Genomic DNA, 25,597 nt, shown 5'->3' with positions numbered 1-25,597 from the left:
TGTGACAGGGTTTAATGCTCGGATGCAGGCGCCAAGCGGTGGGGATTTAGGGATGGGATGTATCTGTAAATCTGTCAAAATATTTCTACAAGACAGAAAATATGCTGGAATCAGACTGTGGCTGGGGTATTAAGCTGTTGAAACAACATGAGAAATTTCAGTGGAATGTTAAGGAGGCTTACTGTGCAAATTTAAGCCAAGGGGCTTGGTTTTCTTTAGACTGCAATCTTTGTCAGCCTTCAAAGACAGTGGCTTGTCTAGAAATTCCAGTAGCCCAGAAAATGTAAGGCTCATAGTTAAGACTAGGTGAGGGTTGTCTTCAGGGGGAAGAGAAATATTAAATAATCCGTCTCCTTAAAAATAATCTTCAATGTTGATGGATCATTTCAAATCTTCTGTTTGCTGTTTGCCCTTTATCTTTGGATGGCCAAAGTGTAAACATTAAAATATGATTAATTCAAAAAGGTTTTATCGGGGCTGTATAAAACAGAACCTACGTCACACATCACGCTCCACTCTGGAGCTACTGAAACAAGGGGCCCAATTTCCCACTTTCTTCTAGAGGACATCGGTAAAAAGAATAATGACAGACTTCAAAGCCAAGATGTGGCCTTCTGAATATATTCTTAAAGAAATTTATTTTACACCTCAAAACAAAAATAAAAAGAATAGGGATTAGGGATGTGGTACATTGGGAATGTTTTGACAACTGTAGTTTACATTTTTTTGGTGTAAGCTCAGAGAAAAAATGTTAATACAGTCATAATAATTGCACTTCATAAATCTAGACTGATGCCAGTGTTTCCCAACAACAAAGCGGCGTCTCTCTCGCTCTCTCTCTCTCTCTCCAGTTAATAAATTCAATTTACCATAGAAATTTGACTGACAAAAGAAATGCTAATTTAAGACCAGAGGACTGCGGCACTGATCCAATTTTTCTCTTTCACTTGAGTCCCACAAGGCAGTGAAACATCGCAGTAATTTAAGTGCAGTACATTCAAGGGAATCTCACAGTCATTATAAATATTTCACTGCTCTGAATCATCAAGTTAAGACTGGCCCGGGCTAAATGCATCCCTACCATGGGGCTGAAATGGACAAGGAGGAGCAAGTGGGCATCGTCTCATTTCGTCTGACACCAGAGGGTAGGGCTTGATTGTTTTCATTTTGTTCTCCTTTGCAAGATTGAGGGTTGAAGAAGAGTAGGATTTTACATGTGTGTCTGCCTCTCTCTGTCATTCTGATAACCCCTGACGGAGGAAGGGCCTACAGTACTACAGTTATAAAGGAGTCAGGTGAGAACTTGATTTTTCTACTTCCTCCAGTGAATTTCAAAAGCCTTCAATAAAAAGGGAGTGAGATTTACAAAAGATCTCCTGTACATTACTCAGATATGATGTTCATGGGACTGCTGAATCCTTTTGTCTCAGTCATGGTGGTAAAAAAATTTGTAATGACCTGATAAAAATAAAGAAAGTCTGAGGATTTTGAAGAACACAAACTAAAATGAACACACGCGCATGCACTCAGCCACATACACGCATTAACATACACATGAGGTTCTGTCGATAACCCCCCGATCACATTCTTCATTGTAACATTTCTTTTTTTGTAGGTTTTTGTGACATTTTCCATTTAAATAAGTATTTCAAGATTTATTGTAGATTCCAGTGTTGGTTAGGATAAAACAGAAGAGCTCTCCAACCAGGTTCTTACAGAACCAATGCAGGGACTATGTCTCACACCAGGACATAAGCACCTGCACATCAGCTCAAAGAGGAATTATTAAATCAAAAAACAAAAGTGGAAAACAAAAGAAAAAATAAAAGCATTTGAGACACTTTTCCCCATAGCAGCCAATGCATATAATAAACCTACAAATATATAAAACAACAAAAATAGGTTCAAGTTTTTCAAGTTTCTTAAATATATCATATTCAAACTACCCAATTCCAAACTTCAAAGTTAACAAGATTCAAGCAGTGCAATTTATGTATCAATTATAACAGCAATAATAACTAATATTGTACTAATTCAACCTTATGATCCTTGTACACAACACCCGAGTACTGCCTATAATCATATTCGTCTTGCGTATAGGTAAATGTATGCGTGTGTGTGCGTGTGTGTGTGTGTGTGTGTGAGCACTGTTACAGAGTTTTGGATTTTGAGAGCAGCCCTAAACGTTGGCCCTTTTAAGACCATTTCAGTGACAACCTACACAGTAGCTTCATCCTTAGTATTTGGAAGGGGGGTACAAGTGGCGTATGCACTTCATGTCAAGCTATGATTCTTGTCAAAAATGTTCAGGCAAGTTAAACAACCAAATAATAATTAAAAAACACAAAAAACAAGAAAAAAAAAAGAATCAATCCAAAATTCCTATTGGCAAACCACACAATGGAACATCTGGAGAATCTTGAAATCCCTTTTCTCTCCCACTGGCAGTCACTCTCACCTCTCATATTTGGGATTCCCACTGCCTGCCTTGAAACCACCGAACCACAGGGTCACACAGCACAACTGCTCTGGTCTAAGCTCCCACGCTAGTTAAAGCCGAGTCACTCATAATAACTCCGTACCCCCCACAAAAAAAACATCTTGTTGTTTTTTTTTAAAACTTTGATTTCTTCACAAATTCACAACTCTTGATTCGTCTCCTCTCGTCTCCTTCTTCCTCCTCTATCTGTAAACAGGGAGGCGGATGTGTGCATGCTGGTGGTCCAACAGACGCGGCACCGACACAGTCTCGTAGCCTTTGCCGAGCATCTGCTCCTTGATGCAGGGTGGGTGGATATCGTTGATCAGGTACTCCAGAGACTGCAAGCTGCTGCTCAGCACAGATGTGTTGCACATGCTCTTACTGGGCAGGCTGCAGCACATGCCTCCCCCGCTGTCCACAGCCGGGTGTTGGTGGTGGTGGTGGTAGTGGTGATGGTGGTGTGGGTAGCCCATCTCTCTGTGCCCTGTGGCAGGTCCTCCTGCGGAGATGCCCAAGAGCTCCTGGGGGTTGTAGCAGTCACTGTCAGGTGTCACCAGCACACTGTTCCATGGCGGGGCAAAGTATTGACCCACTGAGAAATTTCCATGCATACCCACGCAGTTCAAAGGGGAAGAGTTGACTTTGTCCAACCCGCCTCCTCCGCTGGCACTGGCTGTCATGTGATAAGGTCTGGAGGAAGAGGAGGACACTTGGCCGGCCATAATCCCTCCCCCTGGAACACAAGTTTCGGGGGACTTGCTGATGGCGCCCCCTCCTCCACTTCCTCCGCTGTACATGCGGAGCACAGCCTGTTGTTGCTGCTGATGCTGCTGCTGTTGATGTTGATGTTGATGTTGATGTTGTTGTTGCTGTTTCTGCCAAAGGATGTAGTCTATACCTTCTGCGTACACACCAGTCTTCATCGCCTCAGCATTTTGAGCCGGCAGTCCTGTCCCTGTGTACACCATGTTAGCCTGGGGACCCATTCCGACCACATAGCCTCCACTTGAGGAGCTAGAAGAGACGCCCATGCCGTTTGTTCCCTGCTTGGAGGGGCTGGAGTTTGATGATCCAGCGCCAGCCCCTTGACACACCTGCTGCAGAGCCTGGGCCTGGCAATGCTGGTTGATCTGGTAAATGATGCTCTGGATGGAGGGGAGGTTGGACTGTGTGGGCAGGGCCAGGGCTCGGCCCCCTGTTACTGGAATCACTGAGCCAGCTACAGTGACATTTGGGGGTACCGACAGTCCAGGTCCTTCTGGAGGCTTCGAGGGCCCAGTGTGGTATACCATTTGGCCGTGGCCACTGGCTAAAGTGCTATTATTAGGGGGTGGGTATGGAGCAATAGCTATGTGGGCTGGAGAGAGTTTAGTCCGTCTGCCTTCAGAGTTCTTGAGAACGCCTTTTGAAGGGACAAAGGTGGAAGTTGATGAGGGTGAGGAGGCCCTGACGGTGGCGAGCAGGCCATTGTAGCCCCCTGTGTTAATATTTGGGTAGGGGGTGTAGCGTTGCCCTGTGGTGTCATATCCATTCACAGTCCGGTTAAGGTGCTTGTGCTGGGGAACCCTGATGTTGGTGGGGAAGATCTTGATGGCCAGAGGGTTGTTGGCCGTCCTCTGAGCGAAGGCATCAAGTTCTGCCGCAGTGGGGTAGCGGGGGGAATGCGCGGGCACCAAAAGCTCACCTACGAGACAAACAGAGAGAAAAGCATGAGTGAAATGGATGAGTAAGATGTCTAATAGAAGCAGACCAGGAGTTTAATTACCAGAAACATCTAAGGAGCTGGCAGCATGGCAGTCACAGAGTCAGATCAATCAATCAATTGCAATAATCCTGACTTCACTGCAGTGGTTAAAACCTGGCAACATCCCAGTGACTTCATATAAAACCCACTGAAAACTGTCAGTGTTTCCACAAGAGCAGGTGAATAAAACCAGATGTAGACCAAGGCAAGAGTTTGCAAAGCCTAAGTCAGGACTGACATTCATTTCTGTTCCATCACTCCCCTCATCCATGTGAGATTTCTCTCCATCTAATTTTCACACCCTCCTGTGGAAGTTCATCCCTAGACAAATGGATCTTTTTAAAAACTCATTCTGTCAAAGCCTGGTACCTTAGGCGCTGTTAAATCAGTGCATTGTGAAATTAATTCAGACTCTCTTTAGCATTGAATTGGGTTAGCCTTGGATACCAGGCAAGGAGGGATGAAGGGGAGGGGATAAAAGCCTGTTTAATTGCAGTGGCACAGTTGAGATTTATAAGTGGTATCACTTACTGGGTCTTACCCTTGGCCACAGAATTTCCACATTTATTCAATCTAGGAGAACGTGAAGAGAGACGCTCACCAAAAAAAACTATTAAATATCTACAGGGAATTACTAGCCTGGTTAAGGTGAACTATATCAGAACAGAGCCAAGTCAAAAAGGGCTGCAATTTGCAAACCTGTAAGGATAAGACCAAAAAACGGTTTGTCGATGACATTAAACAAGACACATATATGTTCAAAATAAAATTTAGGACAAGCCGATGGTGTGTTATTTTTCTTATGAACAAATCTATACATGACGGAAGAGACAAAAGGCAGGTGCACGCTATTAACATACATATAAATGCGTTGTTTTACTGTTTGGCCTAATGAAACCAACCCAGTTCCAAAATTCGATTCAGCAGTGCACATGTGGCCACCGAGACTAGCTATAGCCTTCGCTAAATGAACCAGGGCTTCACCATTGTGAATTGAGGTGGCAAACAGGAAAATGGCAATTTCTAAAAACCCCACCATGTGTCATTGTTTGGGGGCTGGGCATAGAGGTGAGGGGCTGCGGTGAGATTGGATTTAAACAACATTATTCAGGCAATTTCATGGCTACTTAGCTCAGTGCAACAAAAAGGGTGGGGGGCTGGAAAAAGAACTCAATATACAAGCAATATATCAGCTGCCACAAATGACTTGCAACCCCTTCAAAAATGTCATTTTTATGCAAAAGCTGACAAAATACTCAAAAATGTACTGCCATAACTGTGCCGTCAGCAAATGTCCTGGCGACACAAGGAGTCTGCAGGGTGCAGCCTGTGACTAGGACTCACTTCATTTCCATTGCAAAATAAGTCACATCTCTTATTTTTCAGCTCCCATTACAGATAGCGCTTGGTTCTCATTTCAACAACCCCATGGGTCACCCACTGTACAACTGATTACATATACAAGATCCATATCATGGAAATTGGGAATTTAACGACTGAGAGACTGAATTTCCCAGAAACCAGATTTAGTGCGAGACCTATTCCGGTAAGTTTGGCTACTTCCGCAGACAACATACTTTCTAAATTAGAAACATTTCAGCTCAAATTAGGATTTATATTTCTAAAATAAATCAATGAATAGCCTGAATTTAATGTCTTAGTCCTATAAACAGTAAGCCAACCTAGTGCCATCCTAATGGTTTAGGGAGAGAGTGCCAGGCCAGCCTATCTGAGATCTAACCAACCTTACTGAGGCAAAGCTGCTTCCCTGGTGACAGCAGTGCCATTCGCTTTGATGTTCTGACTCGCACTGGAAAACTGACAGAAGACTTATTTCATTTGCTCAAAAGAGAAAAACAAGCTCATTTCAAAGCACATTGCTGGTCCACATGCAAATGGAATGGCACATTTTTTTCTGATCTTCTTTACATGGGGGCAAAAAAACATCTTTGATCATCACATGGTCTAAATGAGGAGAGATAGTTGGCTTTCAGGCATATCAAGGGCCTCTGCCCTGCCGCCCCTACACGCTTCCAGCTGCAATATGCCCATCATTCCACCTAATTACTGCCACATGAGGAATAAAACCTATAAAAACAGCCTGGAAATTCATTAAAGGGTGGCTAATTCTATTCCTTCTCACTGGCTGAGTCCATATTTTCCATGCCTGAGCCTGCATTTCTTCTGAGAGAGAGGAGGAAGCCCTCGCCCTCCGTCTCTTCCCGGCTTGGCCCTTGTTTGTCAATAGGCAGAGCCTTTGGCACACCAACCTGGCATCAAAGGGTTTCACACTTCACAGGCCACAGGGATTAGAGGCCTTTCAGGCCTACAAAACCCATCTCAGCTCCACAAAAGCTTCCGGTTATTAGAACCCACAGGCATAAAGGAAGAAGAGGAGGAGGAGGAGGCAAATGAGCATCTGGATGCTTCTGATTCCAGCTTCTTCTTTAAAAAGTTCCATGGTATAAATTTTTATAGCAAAGTTGATTACAGTAAGTATGGCCTCAGACCGGGGTGTAATTTCCCTCTCAAACACACTGTGTGTTTGATGTGCAGGGGTCTCCACATCTCTCTCCTCCAGAGCAGTAAGTCTATAAGTGAGGACATGGAGGTTAAAGGAAAGAGTCTCTTTTGGGCTGACGCTCTGTGACTTATTGGTTTCGGCTGCAGTAGATCATAGCTATGAGCAGCAGCATACAGATGGTGCTGGCTGATAAACACCCACTGAGGCAGCCGGCACTGCCCCCTTTGTGTGAGCCCTCACCTTCTCATAAGGTAGGGGGTTTCCTGCACCTGTGCACACTCTCCAGCGTGCATCGTGCCTGCAAACACAATGTCTAAAAACAGAAAAGAAGGCAGGCATGCACACCCACCCACACACACACGCACGCACACACACATGCACGCACACACACAAAACCTGATCTGCAGATGTGTGTCTCATTTGCCATCAGTGAAGCATGTTGTTATCCTCTGCTCAGCGCTCTCTCATGAAATGTAGGGCAGGGACAACAACAGGTGCCTGTGCGGGCGACAGCCTGCAATGCCTCCTGGGCTAAATGCTTCACACTCGCTTCATTTCGACATACGACAGCCTTGTAAGGATTAATTATTTCCCCTGGGGATGGAAGAATATGCTTTTTTCCCTTCCTGAGAGCAGGAGGCTATGTGCACTCACAAGCACATGAAACAGCTTATAGTAAATGAACAGGGAAACCTGGGCGAGCACTGCTTTTGCAATAAGTGAGAAAAGAAAACTTTCAACATGAAAGGAATGTAAACAAACCAAGCATATGATTGAAGCGCATTGGAGATGAGATAAAAGCTCAGGCAAACACATGCATTCGGTCTGGGAGATCACGCGCCAGGGAGCGGAGATGGCAGGGAGGCAATTAATGGGTTGACCTTCGTCCTTAATCACCCAGTGCCTGGCACACAATGCCCATGTGTCAGAGCAGCACATCTCTAAATGCCACCCCTCATTAGCACGATGCACGCAGTGAGAGAGGCTATCTGTGGAGTGTTACACTCTCCAGCGGTCAGACAGAGATAGTGGGGCTGGGGTAGGAGAACGTGGCAGCACAGACCCAGACTGAGCTGCAGCAGGCCATGATATGATCTAGAAATCCCATTTCACTCACAGGATGGGCACTCTCCTCTCTCTCCATTTTTGATTGGCATGAAACTCCCCAAGCGCAACGTCCTTGGTGTACCCGGTGCTGTCACTGTGAGTGTGTGTGTGTGTGTGTGTGTGTGTGATCGCATGTGTGTATCTGTGTGCATTTCGTGGTGAGGGGGGGTGCCCAATTCTGAACACTCAATTAACACTACTTTAATTAGCCAGCAGTACACTTTGAATTCTGATGAACTAATTTCCTTGGTGTGTGTGTGTGAAAGGGGGGGTTTCTGGTAAAGATGAGGTCCACTGGGTACAAAACAGCAATAAAGAGGGAACTGGTTAGATTAGACTGTAAAAAAAAAAAAAAAAAAAAATCCATTAAATTTTGTGCACTTCTTCCAAGTGAGAGGTCAAATTGTGTTGATCACTATAAGCCAGACGAGAGAGAGAGAGAGAGAGAGAGAGAGAGAGAGAGAGAGAGAGAGAGAGAGAGAGAGAGAGAGAGAGAGAGAGAGAGAGAGAGAGAGAGAGAGAGAGAGAGCAGGCAGTGAGGTGAGGTGGAGGAGGGGGGGGGGCTGGAGAGTCAGAGGCTGTGCGAGAGTACGCCACCGAGTCCGGAAGACCCTGAGAATGCTTTGCACTTTAATTAGAGGTTTAAATGAATAAGGAGAGCAAAAAGTTGGGGGAGAACTCCCCGGAATGCCCATTTATTAGTGTTCCCGAGTGTTAATATTATGAGCAGGTTGGAGAAGTTTTCTTCTTATTAGTGAAGAAAACGGTCCGGCACATCAAAAAGACCCTCAGCCTTTCCTTACTCACTCCTGCAAGGCTGGATCCCTTTGATCCCCTCAGACCATGTTCGCCGGCAAGCAGGAGGAAACGACTGCTTGTTTAGATGAAGGGAGACGAGTGTTCGGTTGAACTGCAATTAAGTTTTCAGAATAATGTGACGATAATAAACATAAACTTTGGCCAAACAAAGAGAGCAGACTGTGATGAGGTTAGGGCAACAAGAAAAAAAGAAAAAAACGGATTTGAGATTACAAGAAAGATGAAGGAAAATAATGAGCTTCAGTCCAACATCAACCACAATCTCTGACAGACGTGTCCCCGTTTTCAGACATGAATATCTGGACAATTGGGTCCGGACATTATCCATAGTTTGCCTTTTACCTACGGAATGCACCAGGACAGAAGCGTTAACAACAACAAGGAAATCTCTCCGGAAGGGTTCAGGTGAGGGGTTCATGGTGCAGCATGCAGGAGACAGGACATGTCGTATTAATTCTGCAGCACAACATTCTCATCCTCTTCATTCTTTTGTTTTTTTTTCAGTTTTGCATCTGTCACCTTTTAGAAACGCCCGCGACATACCCACTTGCTCGCTGTGAATTCTTTCTGGACAATATTCAGCTGTTTTCTCAAATGTGCTCCTTCATTAGAGTTTCTACAAGTCGGCTGACAGAAATACGTCTCAAACATTTGAGTTCTCATGTAAAACCCCTCTAGATAGAGTTCAGTGCATGTCTGACAGTCCGTGTTAATGTGTGTGAGCAAAGGGACATGTGGGCTTTGCTGGGTCTACTTTTAATCTTTACTATTTCAAAGTTGGAGATAGTGTCTGTTCAGACATAGCCCGTCTTGTGCCACATTCCCCCACTAAAGGACACTCCGACCCTACCCTCATTGTAACAAAGTTAATCAGATTAATAATTCATGGCCCTGGCAGTCTTCAAATCCTTCACGTCAGAATCCCTTGGCTTGGAAACAGTTTGACCTGTCAAATGCGTTGCAGCTTAAGATTCAACGGCATTGTTCCCGGGAGGGACCCTTGACCCGAGGCTATTGTTCAGCTCTTAGCAGATAGGATCATTGTCTATGACGTCCTCTCCCCACCTCGGTTAGTCTGCCGTCAAAAGGATGGGCATGCGGGGTGGAGAGGGGTGGGGGGGCCGAGGCGGCGTCGCGTCCTGAACAATACCTGCCTTGTGCTAATGGAGGTGTCATCTGGCGCAGGGCTGATTAGTCAGCGATTACAGCCAGGCCTCAATTGCCGTGACAACTGCTGCAAACACAATGGGGCCTGATAGAGCCAGCTGTTTGGTCCTCTGCAATTAACCCTGCATCCCACTCGTCTCCGGCAGTGCGCTGCCTCTAATTGACTATCGGGCTCACAAAGCAGGGGCTGTCGGCCAGGCCCCCTGGACGTAGCCCCCCCGCCCCTCTGCCAAGGTAGAGATGATAATAATAGAGGCGTCCCGTGGACTCGGCTGCCACTCAATCAAAGCCTCGCTCCCCCACAGGAGCTTCCTGAGGAGAGAGCGCATGTATGAGCCAGCGATCAACAGGGTAGAGCAGCCTTGCAGGGGGCAGACATGTTGAATATGCCCTCAGCCAGAGTACTAATCAATTCAAGTGCACGTGAGGGGAAAGGGAACCCTGCTGCTTGCTTGATATCAGAAAAGCCATTTTTAGGAACACTCATCTCCCTCTGTTCATCTCAGGGCTGATTTTCTGTGCAACAACACGGGGAGGGAGAAAAAAAAAATCAAGGCAATTATTTGTCAGGCCTTCGCTATCTATAATTGCAAAGATAAAAATCAAACTGCAATGATTTCTCCGAGGATAGAGCTGTCTGGATTCCCGGCTGCTTGTGTCATCATAATCATCAAACAAATGCATATTCTAAGGCAGAGGAAAAGAAAATGGGCTGCTCGCCCAACTTCTCTCTGTCGCTCATAATTCTTCATGTTTATTATTAATCACTTGGCTTATTGCTATGTATTTTACACCAAACTAGATCCGCAAAAATAAACCTTAAACAAGTTTTATTCTTCAGTTGCATATGGTTACTTTTTTTTATCAAGATCAGACACTTAATAAGAAGAAAACTACACATTTAATAAAATGAATCACTGTGTAAATACAAGCTGTGGCTTTTCAACAGGGGGTGCCATACTGCAATCCCTTATTGGGTCTTTAAACCTGCCGACATGTTGCACAAACAGCAAAGAGGATAATGAGAAGGTTAAAGAAATCTGCACGCTGATCCTCACCAGGCACGCAGACAGGGTGCTTGTCAAAAAATGGATTTAATCGTTAAAAGAGATTTAAATAGAAAAACTTAGACAAAACTCCCAAATCTAATCCTTCATTTCATTAGAGCTAATCTTATCTGAGATTTAATCTCCCTATTTCCTGCACAAGCAGCTAGAAGAAATAGCAAATTGAGAGCCTAATTCTGGCGTCCTCTGTGCACAGACTGCAGCGGGAGGTCACTGATCCAGGCTGCAATCAGGCGATAGATGCGTCTGTGTTAATACAGTATGAGATAAGGTCCACAGCTCCAGATGACACTGGGAAGGAGCTGAAGAAAAACAAGATTCACTTTCTGCACAGTGTTTACAGCCTCACATATGTGTATAACTCCATGCTGGACAATGGCTCCAATCAGAAGCTGCTAATTAGGTTTCAAGTACGAAGGTTTCCGCGCTAGAAATGTGAAATATTGCACCAGCAGAACACTGTCATGTTTACATTTTCTCGTTAGAATTTATCTCTAAAGCCAGATGTTACTGAATCAGCCATGAAAATTAATTAGCTGGTCCAATGTGGCAACCTCGTGCCCCTTCCAGACAGACCTGGCTTTTATGGGCTGTAGGGGAAATTACTGTGAATTGATTGATCCTGAAGGACTCCTCTGTACACAGGGACTAGCAGACACACACACCCACATGGAAACACACACACACACACACACACACAGAAACACACACCCACAGATCCTGCCAATAACAGCTGATTTAAACATTTTACCATCCACATGAGCCTGACATCCTTTTCTTTCAGTACCTACAACATCAATAACCAGGAAATGTTAAAATCTATAAATATAAAACAAACTGCAAACCCGTTCTTTGTTTCTTATTTGTGCTTATTGTTTTTAAAAGCAGGTGGATTTTTTAGGATGCACACTTAAAACCAGGTCCAGTCAGAAGGACAAATCTCTGAACATCCACCCATCCTCTCAGACGACAGTTGCACCCTCTGACCCATAAAAACATGGAAATTACAAATGGATGTATTCCCTCTGCATGCCTCCTTGATCTTTTTTTGCCCCTTTCTCTCTTTTCCATCCTCTTCACCTCCTCTCCCTTTTTTCCCTTTGTGCTCTTCCTTTGCTACATAACCCTTTCTGTCTCTTCATTCCCCCCTCTCTGTCTCTTCCGTCTCCCTCTCTGAGTAAGTGAGTTTCATCTGGGGTGCTTGCCGGGCGAAATCACCTCGGGGCGAACACTTTATTATCTGTAGTCAAAGCGTCACCACAAATACCATTCTACACACACAAGTGTCACTTTCCATTTGTCTGCACTCTGGCTGCATTAGCAGAGCCTCGCCGGCCCAGAGCCTCGTCTCCAACACGCCCGGCAGAGGAAAACTAACAGCGTGGGAAAGCACTCGTCCTGCATTCCTCGCCCATTAACACCACTGGCACCACCGGAGCAGACCCACTGCCTCCCTGGGGAATTAATAAAATTTTCATCCGCAATAACCTTGGTGAAGATCTCTTATGAAACGACCAAAAAAGGAAGATATTTAGCTAGATATCTTAGAGTGTTTTGTGTTATGTTTAGTGCAAAATATCACAATTGAACCAAACATGCGCAGGATCTCCTTTTAATTCAAATCAGTGCACTTGTTAATTACTGATGATGCATCTCAGTGTCCAGCAGAAACAACACCAGCGGGTAGACTATGTCCCATCTGAGCAACAAAGGAATGCAGGCCAGCAGCACCCATGTCTTTTGTGGGACACCCCATCACCAAACAAACACCGGAACTGGGGCAACATGTTTCCCTCACACTACACACTGCACCCCATAAACAAAAAGGGCCCAAAACAAGAACCAGTTCAATGTTGGCTCCCATGACAGCCAACCCCACCTCCTCCTAGAAAAAAGGGAATTTCACTAGAAAAATATAAAAATCTGAAAACTGTTATACTGCGATCAGAGCCACAACCTCATTTCAGAGTTTCACTTAGGCACTTTCCATTTCTAATAATTTATCGGCCTGGAAAGGCGACATAATAGATAATAAATGGGGGAAAGAAATTACTATATTCATCACAAAACTGCTCTCTGTTTAATAATCAAGTTTGGCTGAAGGGCTTTAGAGGAGAGTTGGTGTATAGATGAGGGGAGCGGTCCTGGTTTGTGGGCTGCCTGTGATGAGCCAGCCCGCGGGCCTGCCTGGGCCACCCTCATTGTGCATACAGCATGGTCTAGAAAGCAGAGCTTTATCAGCAAATACCCCGAGTCAGCACAAGCAGCGGGGTGGTTATGCGTTGCGACTGGCACACCAGCTGATATTGTCATGTGCGATTAGGCCTGTGCTCATGAGCCTGTGAACTCATTCCTATGGCATCAAAGTCAACCCCACCCCCTACCACCCTCCATTTATATCCCTGCCTCTCCGCTGCCCTCTCCTCCTCCTTCTCCAGCCTTTTTTTTTCCATTTTACACTCAGCCCTGTCACTTCCCAGCATACCCTCACCGAACCTTGTGAAAAGCTGTGCTCCGCTGCAAACACGTACCAAGGGAAAATATAACAACAAGCTAGACTGGTTTTTATTTCCAAAACAAATCTCTGCAGCTTAATTTACTCCATTCAGACGGGTCATCCACGAGTTAGAGCCCGGCGAGTTCACCGAGGAGCAGCCGGTGCCAGACTTGTTTTGTCTCGCTGCACCTCTTCAGATGACAAGGCTGATAGAGAGGAACAAAGACGGAGCCGTGGAAGAGAGAAAGACAAACTGTGACGCTAGTTATGGGGAAAGATCACAAAGAGGAAAACCGAGATTAGACCATTCAGCGATTCTAAGAGCAGCACAGGACACAGAGCCAAGACAAAGAAAACACAACAAGCTGAAATCCTGACCTGAAAGATTTATGTCAGGCCTTCCCTTTTGTGTCTTTAAGAGAAGATGCTGTGCTGTGACACTATTTCATAAAGGGCTACATGGGCAGCTGAGAGCCAGCAGCATTCACAGTCATGCATAAACTCCAATGGACGCGGTGACAACACAAACACACACACACACACACACACACACACACACACACACACACACACACACACACACACACAGGTTTAAAGTAAAGGACCCCAGAGGTAGAGATTGTGAGCGCACACAGAGATAAGAGAAGGAACCAGAGCGGAGAGCCGAGGAAAAAAAAGGGAGAGGGAGGGAGAGATGAGGAAGAGGCTGGAGGCGCCTGGGCAGGCCTGTCAGACCGGAGGAAGCCTGGTGCACAGGCCTGCAGGTAAATGGAAGAAGAAAGGCGCCTGCAGGCTGCCTGAGGCAAGCCTGGGCCCTTCTGTTCTATCATTTAGGAGACAAGTCCTCCACTGATTCCCAATTAATATTTAACACTGCACAGACAACAAGGCACTCTGCAGTACACATGCCAACGAGAGGAGGGGAGAGGAGGGGAGGGGAGGGGAGAGGAGGGGAGAGGAGAGGAAAGGAGATACATACATGGGTACATTTGAAAGATTTAAATGTCAGTTGTGTTCTGGTGGTAGGGATTTAGTAGAAGCAAATTGTTAAAATACTTCTTTTGTTGGAACCTGTAATTAAGTAAAGATACATTTATGTATTATGTAACGTTTCTTTATTAAAACGTCTAAAAAGGACTCAACCTATGTTGTATATTTCGTTGACTGATGTGTTCTTATATTATCCAAGATGTTTCCAACAATGTTCAAACCCACAGAAAGTGTTAGGAACAACAACTCCCATGATCCCACGCTGCTTCAAAACATCATAAAACTAGGTGTTTTGTTCCCCGACCAAATAACATATTCTACGTCTAATCAACATACTATCATTGAATATATCTATAGGACTGTGTGGAAACAGTTAATTAGCATTTATTGTGTGGCTCTGTTTTTCTGTCTCTGAGAGTAGATTTGGGTTTATTGGGTCACACACCCCACTCACTTAATCAAGCAATACTTTTATTTTCAAGTTCAAAGCTTGGCAGTCACAGAAAGTTTTCAACAACTTCACAAATAAGACGCTTGATGCTCCATGATGGAGTTTACAGTCACAGGCTTGGGTTTGCAGAGTTTCCTCTGGGGTTGGGGTTAGTAAGAACTGGTTGCTGGAAATCTTTTCAAAGGTCTTGAAATCCAGTTAAATGAGCATGTCAGAGTTGGAAATTGTAGCTATAGGTCAGCAAAAAAACAGCAAATTAAACCATTTCTGTAATCTAAAATGACGAAGCCCTCGAAGCGTGTGAACATGGTCTTCATGAGAATGAGCCTGGAGAGGAAAGACCACAGAATCTGTACTTAAATGTCCCACAGGAGCGATGATTTGACCATTGTGCTGTGGTGAGAATCCTCTGCCAAACCCTCTGTACTATTAGAGCAGACTCACAAACCACATTCAAATTTGGTTTAAGTTCACGACTGGTTTGGATGAAAACACCAAACTTTTCTGCTTTCGGCTCTTTGGTTTTATTGATATTTTTCCACACTCTTCTTTGGCAGATGGGATATTTGTAACAAAAAAACTGTAAACAAGGTTGTAAGTATCTTTGACCACGAAGTTAATATGTCTTATCCTCTGAGGCACCAGATTTTTTGTAAACTTATAAAACATAATAACAGCTTAATGCAATATTTAGATATAATTTAATAGATATGTGCTAGAATTTCGTTATTATTTGAAAGGAGTGGATCGAAAATAGAACAACCTGTCTTCCTTTTATATTTGTGAGCCCAAATGTTGGACCATGAATACATTTCCATTTTGAGTTTCATATTGAAGTGCCCACTCAAAAGCTCCCCTTGTATCCTGCTGGGAGTTTGCACCACCTCCTGAATGCCTCTGTTGATCAGTGTGTGGTGGGCTCAGCTCGGAGATGGCACAGGCTGTGTCATTTCCTGAGGGACAGCAAGGGACTGCGGACACTCTGTATCCCGGCTCACATCCCCCATCCCACCCCCAGTCTCTGGCAGGCGAAGACAGAGGGTGTCCGTGGCTTGCACCTGGGATGCCCAAATGCCAGCTCGGAGGCTTTGGAAGCAGGAACCTGTTTTTCAACCCAAGTCCCGCTGTGACCAAAACTAAAGCAGAGTCCCTCTTCCTCAAGCTCACCACCCAAGGCAATAAGATTGCTTCGCCCCCCGTGTTCACAGCAGAAGGCGAGAGGGCAGAGGGAAGGCATGGCTCTGTGGGACGCCACCAGCCGGAAATGATCCTCTGTGTGCCAGTGCTGAGACGCCAACGTGACAGAAGAGGCTGCGTGAGGTAAGAATCGTACAACCAATAACACATGGCTGCCTCTCTGGAATACACTGCAACTCTTTTAATACTCTGGATTTTGCAATATAGCAATGTGATGAAAGCAGGAATCACATACATCTCATGGGGCTATGCAAACCCAGCAATTTCCAAAATGAGATTGCATAAGCAGGCACACAGGAGGAGGTGTGAGAGGCATGGATAGCTGTCAATCACCTTTCACCAGGAAAAATACCCAGTGACCCCTGCTTCCCTGCTGCAGACAGTGGAATAATGACAATCTCTGTGGGCACTCTGTGGAATTCCAAATGGGAGTCGGAAAAGAGGTAGTTCAATCAGTGGGAAAAGGTCAAGTGCATGCAGATTCCCTCTCCCTCTCCCTCGCTCTGGCTCCATTCCTTTTCCCCCAGTTCCACTTCACGCCCTCAACCTCCAGGGTACTGAGGCAATCAGGGTAAAGGTTGTTATTCCTGCTGCTGCTGCTGCTCACGGCCACATTTAAATATTCAACTGAAAACGCCCCCCCCTGCCCTCTTCTTTTCTCACATAACAGCCATTGGAATATCGTACTGATATGGCGAGCTAACTCCACTGTAACGTCCACACCTCCTCAGACAACAATGTAGGAGAGGAGGCTAGAGGTCATTATCCGAGCATATTCTCTCTCGCTGGGGCCGCAGCTTAGAAGAAAAAAAAATCTTGGCTGCTAAAAGCAAAGCCAACTAATGGCACTGCCAGCTCAGTCTGCAGAGGCACAGGGCTATTAGGAAAACCACAATCCTCAGGTGAACCTCCATGTCATGTCCCGAGGCTGCGTGTGACAAGGCCAGGTTGTCTCTGTCGATCAAGCAGGAAGAGGGCTGAGCCGGGGCCGCCAAAGTATCAACCTGGGATATCAGGCCTGCTGGGACCTTCTCATCTACACCTGGCTGATTGGCACCTCGGGCCTCCTGGGTGGTGTCACAGAGGGTTACGGCTGGAGGTGTTCTTACATACGTGTGTGTGCATGTCTCTGCCACAAGGCAGATCTGGGGACAAATTCTAGACAACACACCAACTGACTGGAGGCATTTAACTAGAGCCGAAACTGGTTTTCCAAGTTTGATTTCACCGCAGTTGCATTAATCATGATGTGAAATTGTTCCTGTCTCAATTAGGGTTTCATAAATCACTGAAATGCAACCAAAAGTATGTTATATTACTATGGGTGTGTGTATAATACTGACAGTCACACACTGATGGGGTTACAGACATGTGGGAATGTCCCGGTTAAGCCCAAAGTCTGCTCCAATCATAGGTGTCAGTGGTTTACTAAGATACCTGCAGCGGGTCTATATAACACAAACATGCACACTCAGTGTGACAATGACATCCTCACAGAATGTCATGCTGGCACAAATGTAACTGCTTAGAAATGGAAACCTGCTGAAATCTGATCTTATGTTGGAAAATAGCCAGATGGAAATATCCGCATCAAACAGTCAATGGGGTAAATATGGTCCAGTTGTTCTTTAGCTGATAAGTGGCAAAGGAACTAGTTGTCTGAACCAGGGAGGAGGCATGATGGTGGTGAGGGCTGCTGGGCCTCCTGTCCAGCCCTCTCAGTGTTACTCATAACAAAGCCGGCGCACCTCCCTCTCCCCTCCAGGAGCAGGACTGCTACACTCACCCCTGCTCCCTGAACCTCAGGCACACCGTGGAGGACGGCGATCAAGGAGAGTGATGTGTAGCGAGGGAGGTCGCCGCTGGCCGAGGGTGGCCAGGGTCAGTGGCATCCATTCACCCCTCTACCCCCGCAGGGCCTTTCTCTCTCATCTGTCTGGATGGGTGCCCTCTCTATGGGGAACAACACGATGAGAGGCCCTGGCTCCGCTGCCATTTCTGCCTTTCATGTCTCCATCTAGGGCAGTGGCAGAGAGACGTGGAGGGGAGGACGGAGGCATGGGGAGGAGGCAAGCTACAAATGTCACCCATAAGGGGGGATTTAATTAAAAATGACAGGGGCTGGCGCTGGCGAGTGCAGCCACATATGCGCAGAATTTGGGCTCAGTGAAAGCAAGTGCCTATGATTTATAATTCAAGTAATGCGCTGCGCTCCTTTTAATTCTACGGCCAAAGAAAAAAATATCAAAAGACCGCCCGTGAGAGGCTAATCCAATATGATATTTTTAAGGGCAGGCGGTCAATGGCTTTTTGAAAAGCCAGCTTCTCTGTCTCCCCTTCTGCCTCTCTCTCTCTCTCTCTCTCTCTCCTCCACTCGTCTGTGTCTCCCCATCTCCCTCTCTGCCGCTCCCTCCTTTCTCTCGCCCTGCACTCCCCGCTCTACAGTACCCTCACCCCACCCCCCCCCCCCCCCCACACCCCCTCGAGCCCAGACACAGAGAGGGCTGTGATAATGGAAACATCCCGCTCTCCGCCTCCCGTTCCTCCTGCTAAGCTCCGTGCGCTTGGGGGAAATTGATTGTCTGGCGAGCCGATCTCAACGCTTCCAGCTGATGGCAGAGCCAGTTAAGTCCTTTTTTATTGAGGGTATGAGGGATTTTTAATGGGAGTCGCATCAATGAACTGTGCAGCCACTCTGCATCTGCATGCAGGGGCTTTTTCCTAAAACCCTCCTTGCCCTCTCATCTACTCTGCCACCCAATTCCTCTCTCTCCCTCTCTCACACACACACACACGCACACTCACTCACTCACGTTTGTGTAAAGGACAGCACATGCAAATAACACAGCTTGCCTCTAACTCTCTCCCAGGTGAACCCCCCCCCAGCCCCCTGTGCTCTCACTCACTCGGTCTCTTTGAGGGGAGTATTCTGGTATTCAGCATCCTGTTGAGAGACCAGGTCACCTCACCCGCAGACCTCCTCCATGTTGGCTCAAACTGGCCCATGGACACTAAATCACTGGGACCTGCTCAGCACAGGCGACCACTTCTGCCGCCAGAGCCACTGTCTGTCCTTCTGTGGCCCTTCTGAGCCCGGGCGAACAATTGCCTTATTGAGGCCAAGAGTTGCGCAGTGGTAGAAATCCAACACTCCTCCCCCCCCTTCGCTTCCAAGGACAGAAAGGAGGCTATTATGTTCAAACATCCTCATTATGAACCTTAAGCCAGTCGCTGTGGTAGTCTTTCAATCAAAGGTTTAACAGGTGGAGAGGGGGAGTCAGTCAGAGAGGGTCAGTGAGACGGAGGGCAAGGGGAAGACTGGAGACTGTCCTTTTTATCTATTGATTTGAGTCCTGACTCCCACTGGCTGCTCCTCAATAAAAGGACCCTGAGAGGAAGTGGGCTAATCCTGCGAAATTGGAAGGAGGGAATCGATTAAGACTGTTGAGGACTCCCTCCGTTTCTCTCCCTTTCCTCTCCTCTCCATCTTTACCTTCTCTAATTCTATTTTGCACAGTTTCTCTTTGTCCTCCCATTCACTCCGGCTCCTCTCAGAATCCTCATTAGTGAGCTCAGTTGAACCCACTCGGCTGAAGTGCTGCCCCTCTTCCACATGCACCTGGAGCTCTGTTTATCTCCCTCGTTCTTTCACAAACACCTATAAGCTCCGTATGAAACATCCGTACAGACCAGAAAAAACGACTCCAGATCTGAGGACTGAGCTAGCACCCAGTCACCTTGCTGTTCCTGACTCTCCTCTGCTTTGTGGGAGGTAATTGGAGTGTGATGTTGAGCTGAGAAGCAACTAATTGGCCAGAGAGGAGCTGAGTGGTGGGCTGGTTATAGGCCTGCATCAAGGTCCCACTGAGGAAGAAGCACAGTGCTATTCCCAGTAAGCTTCTATAAGCTGAGGTAAAACTGATAGGTTAGTGCTCCCCTGCTCTCCATCAGCCAGTCCTTTTAATCGGCTTGTAGCTCGTAGGCCGCATGTAAACAAAGGTCACTAAAGACTGATGAGGATTCAATGAGGAGAGAGCGTCAATGTAAAAGTAAAAAGTTGATTCGAAAGCTTCAACAAAATAAGATAGGAATTCTCCTGACTCCTGCGGCTCCCTCTGATCCCAAACTGGTCCGAACTAGTTTTGTCAGCTCTGTAACAGTTTTTCAACCCTGGCTCATCTCGGTCCCTTTACACCGTTTTGTGAGTGGACAGAGGGAGGTGCTCAGGGAGCAAACAGAGCAGCTGTCATGCTTTACAGGCGGCCGGCACAGCCAGGGCCAGACACTGTAAATGTTTACAGACCCTCAGGGTCACCCAGGGCCAGCGAGGCACGTTAAACACTGTCTGCTCGGCCCTGTTGCCACGACTGCACAATCAGCACAGCTAAACAGCCTCCTCTCAATGAGTAGCTAAACAACAGGGCAATCCAAAGTCTAGAGCGAATGAGACTGTTTAGAATTCCTCAGAGCAGCGAGGGAACACAGCGACAAACAGAAACCGGAAAGTCTATTTTCCTTCACTTATTCACAGTCAGAGTTAACTACCCGTTTCCATCATTCACCGTGACCAATAGATTACATACAAACACAAACCCCTCTCATTTCATCACTTAAAGCGAGCTGGACTCTTTGCCCCCATCGCTACCTGTCACTTTGTTAACTTACATTTCCGTCCGAGGGCTTGCGGTGGCTCCAGGGTCTTGCTGGCACACACCGGGTGCTGGGGTGGAGGGTTTTGCCTCCTCTGCAGACAAGCCAGCATGGCGAGGTGGGCACAGTACGACAGCCGGGGGAGTTCTGCGGCCAACCTGGAGCAGAAAAAGAGCAAGAAAAAGGGAAAGAGAGGAGTGTTGAGTGAGTTAAGCAGGATGATTCGAGGTCAAAGCTCCATGGCCGTGTCCGGTAAGCTGGCAGGAGCCGGCTCTGAGCGAGATGGGCTAGGTCTCTCACCCAGGATTTAATTGGGAAAGCATGCCTACAGCTGCCTGCCTCCCAGCTCTGTGTGCTGAATGATAAACACACACCTGCACCGGGGCTGCACAGTTGACACGGGTTCAGAGCACAGTCCAGGCCAGTCACTCTGCAGCTTCAAACAGCGCATCCACACAGCCATTCAACCACATCTCCTGTCTATGAAACCGTCCTCAAAACAAACACACAGGCGCACACAGAGTGTAGCCGGCACATTCCTTCCAGGGCAGTGTGTACTTGGTGATTGATGGCATTATCTATGGATGGCAAAAAAAAAATGGTAATGCTGAGAAAACAGCCGTCTGTCTGCTCCAACTTAACATGCAGCAGCTCTGGGGGACTGTCAGGAAAGGCCTGGGGGACTGTGCGGTGTCTGGATGTATGTGTAGCTACGTGTTGAACCGCGTGGTTGTGTGTGTGAGCAAATGCGATGGGTTGGGAGGGGGAGACTGCCAACCGTACATCAGGACTAGTGACGGCACTAATCAATCTCCCTCTAGGCCATAAATCTCCAGCTCTACACTCCCCCTTTTCCACCTTCACTCAGGAACAGGGAGGCAGTGGCTGCTAGTTTCCTCTCAAAAAGCCCATCATAGCCCCGGTGGAAACACCCGACGTACACCCAGGTTGTTATATATATATATGTGGGCCAGCATGGGGACACATGGAGTCTCTCACTAAGAACCTTCAGCAGTCGAGGAGCATGGAGGGTATCATTCATCAGCAACATACCAATGTCACATAGCACAATGATGACTGATTACAAAGTCTTCTACTTGGATTATTTGCCAGATGAGAGAAGCAAAAGCAAACCATATAGGTCCAGAGCAGAAAGTGCATCTATATGATAAGGATCAAGATTCACTCGTCTATAGTTCACTTGGTGGTGATTGTTTGGTTTCCAGGAGCATGTGCTGTTACTGTGTTACTGTATGTGGGCTAAAACACTGCAGAAGCCCAAACACACCTAAAATGCACCGGCTGTCTCTGCAAAGAACCACAACCTCAATCTTGGTCCTGCATGTGTTTGAGCCTCTCGTCCAAAATGCATTGATATAAAACGCTATCATTTCCATCTGGGCCTCCTCCCATATTAAAACAAAGAACAGAAGCAAATATTTCATCTATGCTGTCAGCGCCAGCGTCTCTCGCCATGATGCGTGGCAGATTATTGAAAAATGATTCCTCCCGTGCCTGTCACAGCCTCGTCCCCTGTTATTTATTTTCTCAGTGAATCACTAAATTAACATTTAGCCACCTGCCATCAGTCCATTACTTAGTTTTATAGATTATCATTTTAATATGAAAGAAAGCAATTACAGTGATTACAACGTGAATTAATGGCAGTTCATAAAGCGCCAGGTCCTGTTCTCCCTCATTTAGGGAATAAAGCAAAATATAGATCACGAGTGGAGAAACATCAAAATATGAAACCACTAATGCGAGTATTCCATCACAACAACCTTTGCAAATGACAAAATGTTCCTCTTGTATTGACCGAGGTGGAAAACAGTCATGTGGAATATGAAAGTTTAAAATTATAATTAAAAGTTACTTTGTGCTTTTGTACAGTTTCAGCACTGAAAACACATTACAGTAAATCAAATGATCAGGATGAGAATTAATTAAATTTATCGTATTTAAATTAAATTTACTACTTTTGACAAATACCATTTTTATAGTACCAATAAAAGTATCACCAAAACTAGAACAATGGTTGCGTTTTTTAAATTTGACGATCGGCATTCCAAAACTGAGTTTGGAGCAGTCTGTTCAAATTTACCGACAATGTTTTTAAACAAATGTGTTTTTTTCCCCCCCTTCACAGATCAAATAAAACCTGATAAAAAGCCTGGATTGAGAAATGGAGGAAAGAGGGAAACATGATAACCCGTCTTGCTGCCTATAATCATAAGGTTGAATGATTTTCCCGGTCTGAATAGTTAAAGATCAGAAGCAGGTGTTCCAGACAAATGCATCATCCCTGTGAAGAATTCAGTCTCTCACCCACTTTAAAAAAAGTGTTTTAATAAAACATTTTTCACAAGACGTTAAATGCGACCTCAGACCCTGAGGCTTGAACAACACACCTAACACTCAAAGTGTATAGCTCTCTGAGAGCGTCACAAAACAACACATTCAGCACAAAACCTGAGAGTGTGAAAATCTTCACAAAAATAAAACATTCGTTCTCACAAATGACAGTAATTTAAGATTTCAGATGGAATTTATTGTTAATTCCCTGTTTCTGGTTGGTTCACCCTCTCTCGCTCTCTCTCTCTCACACACACACTCACACACACACTCACACACACACACTCGCTTACACACAAGCACACACGTTGCAGATGGGAGAGAGGGGCCACTCTTTTTGTCGCCAGGTGCTTGAGCAAAAAAAAAAGGTCGCTCTCAGTGCCATTTCCTCTCGCACACAGGCAGGCCTGGCCCAAACACACTGGCACTTTGAGCTCATTACCGGCTATTCACATAATCCTTTCTCTGTGTCCTCTCTGTGAGGATACTAATTTCACAGCAAGTCCGTCCTCACAGCCCATTTGTTAAGAGATAGTGGTGGAGAGAGAGAGAGGGAGGACGGGGACACATGGTGTAGATTGAGACTAAAAGCTAGTTTTAACGGGGCATACCTCTGCAGTTTCCCCCCCTCTCTGAAATGAAAGACAATCGTGTAACTACCCTCCATTTTTCTCCATTTGCTGCTCACCAAATGTATTCGGAGGCATTATACTTTGCAGAGAGAGAGACCCGCTTCTTTCAATTCAATTTCAAGAACCAATTTTCCCCTATTATTGCCTTTAAGAGCGAGGCAGAAGGAGCAAGTCTTTGACTTGTTTGTCATGTCGCCCCTTTCCCCTCATCTCCTCCTATTAGGTTATTGTTCTACTTAGCAGATGTCCATCAATGAGCAGGAAATTATCTCCAAAACCAAAACCCTGTGACCCATCATCCCTTTGCCCGGGTCAATCCCCATGAAGGTGGTGTAGAATGGGTTATGAGACACACACAAACAAACACATACACACACACACACACAAACCCTACACGCTGCTTGAAAAAACCCACCTGCACTTCACTCACTCATCAAATCCACTCACAGGTCTCCTATTACACCAGTGCGGGGATATCTCAAAAGCCAGGATGGCTATCGGCTCTTTCTGCAAACGCTGCTGCAGGGTTTGCAACGGGGGCGGAAGATCAGTCCCACGAGATGAGGGAATAAGCCGGAATCAAGAGGTGGTGGGCTTGGCAGAGGGCTATTTCTTAGTTAAAAGGTTCTTAAACTCCAGAGGAGATCAGAGGAGATGGCTCCCTGCGCCCAAAGCTGTCTGTCCAGATAAGCATCCTGCCAAGTGCCGGGTGCAGCAGCGAGGTCATGGGTGAATAAGCCGAGTGTATGTGTGTGTTTTGAAATATACGTCGTTCAGGTGCAGGAAAAAGTGAGGCAGCTCAGACTGGGACTTGACCATCAGTACATTTTGGTATAGGAGGTATCAAATATTGTTGTATACCAAAAGATGGTATTGATTGTATGAGAGTCAGAGCCATTTTTAGTGTATTTAATGATCAGATGGCTGCAATTTTTTAAAAATATTATCCTAAATAAGCCTGGTCCTATTTAACATTTGTGAACCTTCGGACCTTTTGTAATATGAAAAATTAGGTTGAAAAAACAGCCTAGCATCATAGCAGTTCTATTCCCATTAGACGTCAGGGTGGTTGACAGTTGTTTACAAGTTGCTCTCCGATCACAACCTGAAATCCGACTTTTTATTATTAACCTTTTAAATGTGATCATATCCTTTGTGAGTTTCAATTCCAAAACCCAAACCACAATTTGCAGTAACCTTCCCCTAACCTTCTACTAAACTAATGCTGTTTTTTGGATGCCCAAATGCAATAAATGAGATGTGTGTTATGAGGTCATGTTTTCACCCCTGTTTGTTTGTTGGATGGTTTGTTTGTTTGTTAGAAAGATTACATGAAAATAACAAAATGGCTCTTGATGGAAAAAAAACACAGGCACATTTAAAGAGCTGACTTCTATCAGTGTGTGAGATCTGGTGCGGCTTGATTGAATTAAGGGAACTGCGTTGGCGGAGGTGTCAGCTCTGTTGAGTGCCTCTCTAGTTCCGAAACATCACTGGACGGAAATAAATATAATAAATGTTGTAATCTGAGGTATTGTATAATCATCCAAATATTAATGTTCTTGTCTGGCATATTTTTTAGAGTAAGGTATCACCGATCATTTCGGTATCAAACTTGAAACGCGTTGTTTTAGCCACTATAGCACAACAACTCCCAGCACTTATGTTATCTGCCAGTAATTTTTTACAGTAAACCAATCACTAAGCGTCACAGATTCCTGTGTCTCAGCTAAAAGCGTCTCCAGTGAAACCCCCCCCCCCCTCACAGTGTGGGACCAGCCATGGTCCGGGAGCCTGGCAGACTGCCTCCACAATGAACAGGGGTGGGGCTACAGCCTAATTGAATGGTGACCCTGCCGTCTCACTGTGGGACACCCCATGCAGTGCTTTTAACAAGCTGCTGTGTCTCCCCTCT

The 25,597-nt window shown here is 45.8% G+C and overlaps 1 protein-coding gene across 2 annotated transcripts in view; it reads right to left on the bottom strand.

Moving 5' to 3' along the window:
• Positions 1–621: 621 nt before the first annotated feature.
• The window catches only part of fam222aa (family with sequence similarity 222 member Aa), a 48,575-nt gene continuing 23,599 nt past the window's right edge, over positions 622–25,597 (bottom strand). For both annotated transcript variants that reach the window (XM_061071566.1, XM_061071567.1), the window contains exons 2-3: positions 20,711–20,853; positions 622–4,166 (exon numbers count right to left, since the gene is read on the bottom strand). In XM_061071566.1, coding sequence (XP_060927549.1) covers positions 2,683–4,166; positions 20,711–20,807 — 1,581 coding nt within the window. In that variant the 5' untranslated portion in view covers positions 20,808–20,853 and the 3' untranslated portion in view covers positions 622–2,682. The remainder of the gene's footprint in view (positions 4,167–20,710; positions 20,854–25,597) is intronic.

The sequence above is a fragment of the Limanda limanda genome, chromosome 5, assembly GCF_963576545.1.
Source record: "Limanda limanda chromosome 5, fLimLim1.1, whole genome shotgun sequence".
NCBI classification, from domain to species: Eukaryota; Metazoa; Chordata; class Actinopteri; order Pleuronectiformes; family Pleuronectidae; genus Limanda; species Limanda limanda.
The sequence above is the reverse complement of the archived record's forward strand: the minus strand, read 5'-3'. Positions and strand labels throughout refer to the sequence as shown.